A 7912-nucleotide genomic window follows, 5' to 3' on the forward strand; every position below is an offset into this window, starting at 1 on the left:
TTTATTTTTTATGAAGTTACTCCTTTTCGTGCTCTTTTTCTGCTGTTCCCGGTTGCCCTGGAAACGGGGCATTCCTCCTTCCTCCTTGTCTATTGAGATCAGGATGCAGAAGTGGGAGGGGCCGTAGAGATCACGTGGTCCGGCTTGCTCAAGGTCACCCCAAGGGACAGTGGGTGAGGATTCAAACCCAGGCCCCCAGAGCCAGATCGTCCTTTCAGGGCCACGTCACACCTCGCTCTGCGTTGTGCATCAGGCGGGTCTGTAACAGCGGGCAGTTCGGGGGGCACGGAGAAGGGGTTGAGTTCAAATCCAGCCTCCAACACGGAATAGCAGGGGGGCTCTGGGCAAGTCACTTCACCCTGTGTGCCTCAGTTTCCTCATCTGTAAAATGGGACGGGGAAATGGCCAGCCACTTCAGAATATCTGCCAGAGGGCTCGCAGTCGGAAATGCCCGAACAATGTCGGCGCCCTGTGCCCCCTCCCCGGTGCCCACCGTAATGCGGGCGCTCGGGAAGGAGTTGGCTGGAGCAGGAAGGTGTCAGGGTTTGGGAGGAGTCGGAACTAGCTGGCTGCTGACTGGAGCAGTGCGGCCCAGGGACAGAGCCTCGCAGTCGGAAGAGCTGGGTTCGAATCTCACTCTGGGACTCCCTGCCCTGTGTGACCTACATTCTTAGACCTCAGTTTCCTCTTTTGTAAAATGGCCCAAAGTTTTATTTTGCAGAGAAGGGAGAGCTCAAACCCGGGTCATTTCCCTCCAGCCCACACCATCCTGCTGGCTCTGCGGGCCAGACCCGGAACCCTCAGGGAAGGGCGTTGGGGAGCAGCGAGGAATAAAAGCTGTTCCCCTGACTCAGAGCCCGGAGCAGCTTTCCCCCGACTCCGGCCTGTGGGCACCGGCGGCCACCAGAGGGCAGCAGATCCCCAGGTATCGGAGGCGCCACGGCCCTGACCCTTGTGCCGAAGGTCCCAGCCCGCCTTCGGCCTCCGGTCCCCCAGGGGACGCTTCTGCCCTCTCACTGAGACACAGAACAGGAGACACCTTAGAACTCGGGCCGCCAGAGCGGGAACCGGCTTAGAACAGGGGATGTCAGGGCTGGGAGGGGGCTTAGAACAGGGGATGTCAGGGTGGGGAGGGGGCTTAGAACAGGGGATGTCAGGGCCGGGAGGGAGCTTAGAACAGGGGATGTCAGGGTGGGGAGGGAGCCTAGAACAGGGGATGTCAGGGCTGGGAGGGGGCTGAGAGTTCCTCCGCCTCGGGCCCACCTTTCACAGAGGAAGCTGCAAGAAGGGGCATTGGTTGGGAGGGATTTTCCAGGACATTAATGGCAGAGCGAGAATTGTATCTCCCAATCTTCCCCAGAGAATCACGGAGCTGAAAGCAGCTCAGAAGCCATCTAACTTAACTCTGTAAGATGGAGGAGGAACAGGCTCAGGAGGCCGTGTCTACCTCGAAGGTGACCCTTGGAGACGATGGGAGCCATTGTCCTCCGCCTCTAACTGGGTGTTCTGGAGGCTGCAGCCCCGCCCAACTTGCGCCTCTCTCCTGCCTCAGTTTCCCCATCTACAAAACAAAGTGGAAGTTTCTAAGCCCTCTCTCAGCTCTAAGGGTCCTTGAGTCTCCTTGGGGGAGAGCGGAGAGGAGACGGCCCCCATCGCAGAGCCCGCCGCTGTGGCCGGAGTCCAGCCTCCGAGAGGAGAACGTATTTCACGCCTATCTCCCTCAGGCCCCAGGTCGGGACCCTGCACACAGCAGGTGCTTAATAAATGCTGGCTGGTTCTTTCCTTCTGACATCTGCCTGACTCCCCCCTTGACTTGCGGATCTTCCCCAGCAGAGTGAGCCCGATCCCTCCTGCGCCCAAGGCCCTTCTGAGGCTTGGAGAGGGCTCCTTGTCCTCCCTGCCGAGCCCCCCAGTCCCTCCGGGCCCTCCCCCGGGCTTCCCTGGGACCTGCTCTTTCCCGCCCAGAGCCGCGGCTCCTCAGCCGCCGTCACTGTCACCCATGCTGGGCTTTTGCGTCAGGAGGGTGGCGAGGGGTGGGCGGGGGCCTGGGGGTGGGTGACATGCCCATTATTCCCGCTGGAGCAGCTCCTTGTCCTTGGAGCGGATGAGTCAGCGCGCCCGCCCCCAGCTCCCGGAGCGGAGCCCCAGCTGTGGGGCGGGGGAAGGCGAGGCGGCGGGAGTCCGGTCCGGCCGCCCCTCGGGGCCCTGGGGCAGCTGGAGGCTCCCAGCAGCTCGGTGCTCCCGCCTCCGCCCTCCAGCCCCTCGGAACTTGGGGCTCCCCCGACCTTTCCCTGCCCTGCAGGCCCCCCCCCCCCCCCCCCCCCCCCGAGCCCGAGAGGCCCCACTGGCCGTTCATGGAGGAGGGGCCCAGACCGGGGGGAGAAAGGCCAGTCCTGGACCTCACGAACCCCGCGCTCCCTCAAGGGGCTCCCAAGACTGGCTCTCAGAGCCTCCACGCAACAGTCAGGGCCCAGCAAGGGAAATGAGCTGAACAGCGCCCCACGCTGAGATACCCAGCCAGCCCCGAGAGTGCGAGCCCCTCCCTAAGGCCCCTCCCTAGCTTTTATTTCCTTTACTTTGAAATAATGGAGCTTGAAGGATTCCTGACCTTCCTCCTGGCTTGAAGGTCAGAGCTGGAAACTCTGACATGTTGGATTCTCAGGCCCTCGGAGCCCAAACACTCCATTCCAAGGTCCCTCCCGGCCCTGACATCCCCTGTTCTAAGCTCCCTCCCAGCCCTGACATCCCCTGTTCTAAGCTCCCTCCCAGCCCTGACATCCCCTGTTCTAAGGCCCCTCCCAGCTCTGACATCCCCTGTTCTAAGCTCCCTCCCAGCCCTGACATCCCCTGTTCTAAGCTCCCTCCCGGCCCTGACATCTCCTGTTCTAAGCCCCTCCCAGCCCTGACATCCCCTGTTCTAGGCTCCCTCCCAGCCCTGACATCCCCTGTTCTAAGCTCCCTCCCGGCCCTGACATCTCCTGTTCTAAGCCCCTCCCAGCCCTGACATCCCCTGTTCTAAGCCCCCTCCCAGCCCTGACATCCCCTGTTCTAAGGCCCTTCCAGCTCTAATATTCCCTGTTTGTTTTTTTTTTAGATATTCCCTGTTCCAAGGGCCCCCAAGGACTGACGTTCCTTGGTCTCGAGGTCTCTCTTGCTTTAAGACTTGCATGATTTAAGGTTCCCTTCAGTTCCAGCATTTCCGTGTTCCGGGGTCTCTCCTGGGTCTCACGATCCTGTTCCAAGGCCCTCTGATTTCCACGCTCCAGGGCCTCCCCCAGTTTTGATGCTGTGTTTTACAGCTCCCCCCCCCAGCTCTGACGTTCTCTGAGAGTTCTCGTTCTAATGGACACGTTCTAGCTCGGAGAGTCTCTGTTCCAGGTGTCTCCCGGCTCTCGGCTCTCTGGCCCTCGTGCAGCTGACCCCTCCCCGCCATCCAGGCTCTATTCCTTGGGGTGGGAGGGGGCCGTGTCGGGGGCCAGGACCTCCTGGGGACATTGTCCCCTTGTTTCCCTCGGCGTACTCGGGCACACGTGCAAGGACTCCGGGGCCCTCGGTTCTGCTTCTCCCGGGGTCGGGGAGGTCGCTCCGTCCCTTCCCACCCTGCCCTCGGAGGGGGAGTCTCTGGGAGGGGGAGAGGCCCCACGGCCCGGGCGCTGCCCGCTCCTGTGGGCACCAGCTGTCAGCCAAGCAGATGGCCCCGGAGGCTGAACGGCCTCGCTGGCCCGGAGCCCAAGAGGGGCTGGGGCACGGGGCCAGGCCGTCCTGCTGCCAAGGGAACGGGGAAGAGGGAAGCGGGGAAGGAGACGACCTTTCTGGGGGAGGGAGGCGGCGCCTCCGGAGGGTCCGGGGACCTGCAGGAGGTGGCGCTGAGATCGGGGGCACCCCTCACTCGCCTGGCATTCAAGGCCTTCTAGACCAGCTCTAGGGAGAGCCTCCTGTTCATCCTTCAGGAAATAGCTGGAATGTCACCTCCTCCAGGCAGTCTGCCCTGACCTCTCTCAGCTAGAAATGGTCTCTGAGTGTCTGAGCCCTCATCCCCTTGCGGTCCCCCCTCAGCCCTGCGCCGGTCACGAGCCCTCGGGGAAGGCTTTTTGTGGGGCCTTCTGGTCTCTTCCACTCTGAGCTCCAAGGGCGGGGCCTGGGCCACTTCACCCCAGTGTCACCCCCCCCCCAGGACTGGATTAGTGATGGAGGGGCAGGAACTGACAGCGTGGGGAGATGGAGGGACAGAGATGGAGAGAGAGACACAGAGAGAGACACAGAAACAGAGAGACAGAGAGAGAGACAGAGAGAGACAGAGAGAGAGAGACAGAGAGAGAGACAGAGACAGAGAGAGAGAGAGAGACAGAGAGAGAGACAGAGACAGAGGCAGAGACAGAGAGACACAGAGAGAGAGAGAGAGAGAGACTGAGACAGAAAGAGAGATACAGAGAAACAGAAAGAAAAAGAAAGAGACAGAGAGATAGACAGAGAGGAGAGCAAGAGGGAGAGAGAGAGAGAGAGAGGAGAAAGAGAGAGAGAGAGAGAGAGAGAGAGGAGAAAGAGAGAGAGAGAGAGAGAGAGAGAGAGAGAGAGAGAGAGAGAGAGAGAGAGAGAGAGAGAGAGACGGATTTCAAGGTTATATGGAAAGGAGCAGAGTGCGGCTCTGAGTGTGCCGTGCCGGGGGGCTCCACGCCGCACTTCCCCCCGGGGGCTGCAGGCCCCTCTCTCTGGGTGAGACCCCATCCCAGACCGAGAGCCCCCCGCGAGGCTGTTCTCTGCAGGGAGACCCCCAGCTCTGGGGGAATGTGTGAGGAAAACACTTAAGACGGGGCCTGCTCAGCTCCCAGCAGCCTCACCCCTGGGGAGGCCGTGTTTATTGAGGAGGGGAGGTTTATTTACAAAGGAGGACCCGGGGACCCCGACAGCTGCAGCTCTGTGCTCTGCAAAGCCCCCCTCCCGGCCCCTTCCCTCCGTTTCTGCGCCCGGCCCCACTCCTCCCCCCTCCCTCTGGGGGTCTGCGGGGGCAGGGAAGGGCTCCCACGGCGGGCAGCTGTCCCTGGTCCTGACCCCCTCCTGCGGCCCCTCCCGGGCCTGTCCCTGCGGGAAGCCTGTGCCCTCGGGCCGGGGGAGGGGACACACCCTTGGGAGTCTGGGCGGCCCGAGAGGGAAGGCAGCGGGAACCAGAGACTCTGGGGACTTTCCTGGGACCGGCCCCTCATTCTGCAGGGGAGGGACCCGAGGCTCCGAGGGAGGGCCCTCCAGGCCGAGCAGCAGCCAGCCCCCTGCTCCCCGCCCAGCCCTTTGCTGCGGCCTGGCCGGGAGCCCTCACACCGTGACCTCGGCCTTGCTGTTGGTGGGCAGGTGGCGCGGCCCCCCGGGGGGCTGGTGGCTGAAGGCCTCACTCAGCTGCTCGGCGCTGAACTGCCGCTTGGGCCCGTGGGCCGGGGGCCGCCGCGGGGCTGGGGAGGGCTGGGCCCGGGGCCCGTGGGGGGTCCTGGGGGGCACCCGGGAAGCGGTCCAGCCTTGGCAGGTGGGGGGCCCCGCGGGGGGGGGCCGGGCGCCGCTCCTCAGCCCTTTGGCCCGGGGGCCCGGCGTGGCCCAGGGGCAGCCGTCCAGCAGCAGGGGCAGGTCCTTGTGGTGTCTGGGGACCCGCGGGGGGAGGGACACGGTGCTGGGCACGGGCACGTCCACCGAAGGGAAGCGCTTGTAGAACTCTCCCGGGGCGGTCTCTGCAGCAGGAAGGGGAGACGAGCCCGGTGAGCGGGCGGCGGAGGCCGGGGGGGGGCGGCTGGAGCCCCTTGGGGGGAAGGGGGCCTAGGACCGGAAGGGAGGAGGGGGCAACCCCAGGATTGTGTCTTTCTTCCCGGAGGCCTCGGGGAGCTGCTGGACTTTGCTGAATAAGGCAGTGACACGGTCAAGCCTGGGCTGGGCCGGCAGCGATGGGGACTGAGCTGGAGGCTTCGCAGCCTGGAGCCCGCGGGGCCTCGGAGAACCTGGGGCCGTGGGGAGCGAGCCCCAGAACCGGCTTAGGGGAACATGCTGCCTTGTGGGATCCGGGGTCAGGGCAGCCTGGGCTGCCGGGCGGGGGGTCGGCCCCATGGGCTGGGGAGGGGCCGAGCTCTCCCTGCAGGGGCCGGCGGGGGCACTCACCGAAGGCCTTCAGGGAGGCGTACTTGCTGTAGTCGGGCTGCAGGGTCAGGCTGTTGCCCAGGTGTAGCCGGGATCCGTGGGCAGGGCCCAGGCCCAGCGTGGGCAGCATGGGGGTCCCCAGAGGGGCGTTGTTCAAGTGCTTTTTGTCTGGAGCGGACAGAAGAGGGAAGGGGGGCAAATGGCGCTGGGGTCCTTCCTTTCCCGGGCTCTCCCATCGAGTCCCCCCGTTTCCCCGCTGGCCCTCGTCCCCGGGGCACACTGGCCGGCCAACAAGCATCGCCTCTTTTGTTTGTTTGAAAATGGGGGTTCAGTGACAGCCCAGGGTCTCACAGATTTGAACCCCCGACTCTGGGCCCCACTGCGCCCCTCGCTGCCCCCCTCAGTGAGCGTTTCTCACACCCCCCTCCTGGGCTAAGACAAAAAAGACGGTTCCTGCCCTCGGGGAGCTCCCATTCTAATGGGGGAGATGGGAGAAGCGACCTCAGAGGGAGGGCCTGGAAGACTGGGGGGCCCGATCTGGAAGGGCCTCCTGTGGAAGGCGGGGGCTGCGTCGGCCAGCCTGGGGGGGCAGCCAGGGAGAAAGCCCTGAGTCCCGAGCTGGAGGGTCTGGTCGGCAGAGCAGCCGGGAGCTCGGGGCACTGGGCTGGAGGGTGCATTTGGGGAGTGGGGGGGTAAGAAAATGGGGAAGGGGGGGTGGCCCCCAGGATTTTGTATTTCTTCCCCAAGGCCATAGGGAGCTACTGGAGTTTATTGAGTAAGGCAGTGACTGGTCAAGCCTGGGCTTTGGGAAAAGTCACTTTACTGACCAGCAGGAGGGAGAGCCTTGGGGCTGCAGCGCCCGGCGCTATAGCAACCACTCAGGTGCAGGTGATGGGATCCTGCTGGGGGGGGGGGGGGGGGCGCTGGGCCAGAGGAGAGGATTATGGGAGATTCTTGGAGGGTCCAATGGACGGGACTCGGTAAGGGCCTGGATGCTGGGGGAGGCGAGAGAGTGAGGGCCGGGGGAGGGCCCGTTGTCAGCCTGGGCGCCGGGAGGTGGCGACGCCCTTGACAGTAACAGAAAGGAGAGGGAGGGTCTGGGAAGAAAGCGCGAACTTCTCTTGGGCCACACGACCTTCCCGCGGCCCCGGGTCAGCCCGCTGGGGACGGCATTAGGCGGTGGGAGGTAGCGCAGCGGGGAGAGGAGGGCAGTAGATGGGCACAGGAAAGGGCGCCTAGTGCAACCTTCTCATCTTCCAGATGGAAACGGAGGCCCCTTGGAACCGGACCCTCGGACCCCTGACCGCGGGGCTTCCTCCCTGGGCCCTCGGGGAACGCGAGGGGCGGCAGGAAGGGGAGCCGCGTCTGCCAGCAACACATTCCCAGGAACGACCTTTCTCTGCCTTTCCCATCGGCCCTGAGGACCAGCTCTGAGTGACCCGCCGTCGGGACGCCCCGCAAAGGGCAGCCGGGAAAGTGCCGACCGACGTGTCCGTCCGCGGGGCAAATAGTCCCTCCGCGGCGCGTCTGCCCGTTCCCTCGCACACCAGCCCCGGGCCCGGGATCTGAGGGGACAGCTCCCCCCCCTCGGCCCTCCCTCTCCGGGCCCTCCCCCTCCTTCCCCTCCCGGGCTGGGGGCGCCCGCTCACCTGCGCTGGGGCGGGGGGAGCCGCGGGGGAGGCTGTCCGCCATCTGCACCTGCACAGTGCTCCCCAGCGGCGGGGGCAGAGGGGCCGACGGGCTTTGTCCCGGCTGCTTCAAGAGGTCGGTCAGAGTCCTTGGGGAGAGAGAACAGGCGTCA

At 64.6% G+C, this 7912-nt stretch overlaps 1 protein-coding gene across 1 annotated transcript in view; it reads right to left on the minus strand.

Moving 5' to 3' along the window:
• Positions 1–4818: 4818 nt before the first annotated feature.
• Positions 4819–7912, minus strand: part of SHISA8 (shisa family member 8) — a 31377-nt gene continuing 28283 nt past the window's right edge. The window contains exons 2-4 of the mRNA XM_051962219.1: positions 7761–7888; positions 6133–6279; positions 4819–5711 (exon numbers count right to left, since the gene is read on the minus strand). Of these exons, the coding sequence (XP_051818179.1) occupies positions 5308–5711; positions 6133–6279; positions 7761–7888 (679 nt within the window). The 3' untranslated portion in view covers positions 4819–5307. The remainder of the gene's footprint in view (positions 5712–6132; positions 6280–7760; positions 7889–7912) is intronic.

Source organism: Antechinus flavipes, chromosome 5 (assembly GCF_016432865.1).
Source record: "Antechinus flavipes isolate AdamAnt ecotype Samford, QLD, Australia chromosome 5, AdamAnt_v2, whole genome shotgun sequence".
NCBI lineage: Eukaryota > Metazoa > Chordata > Mammalia > Dasyuromorphia > Dasyuridae > Antechinus > Antechinus flavipes.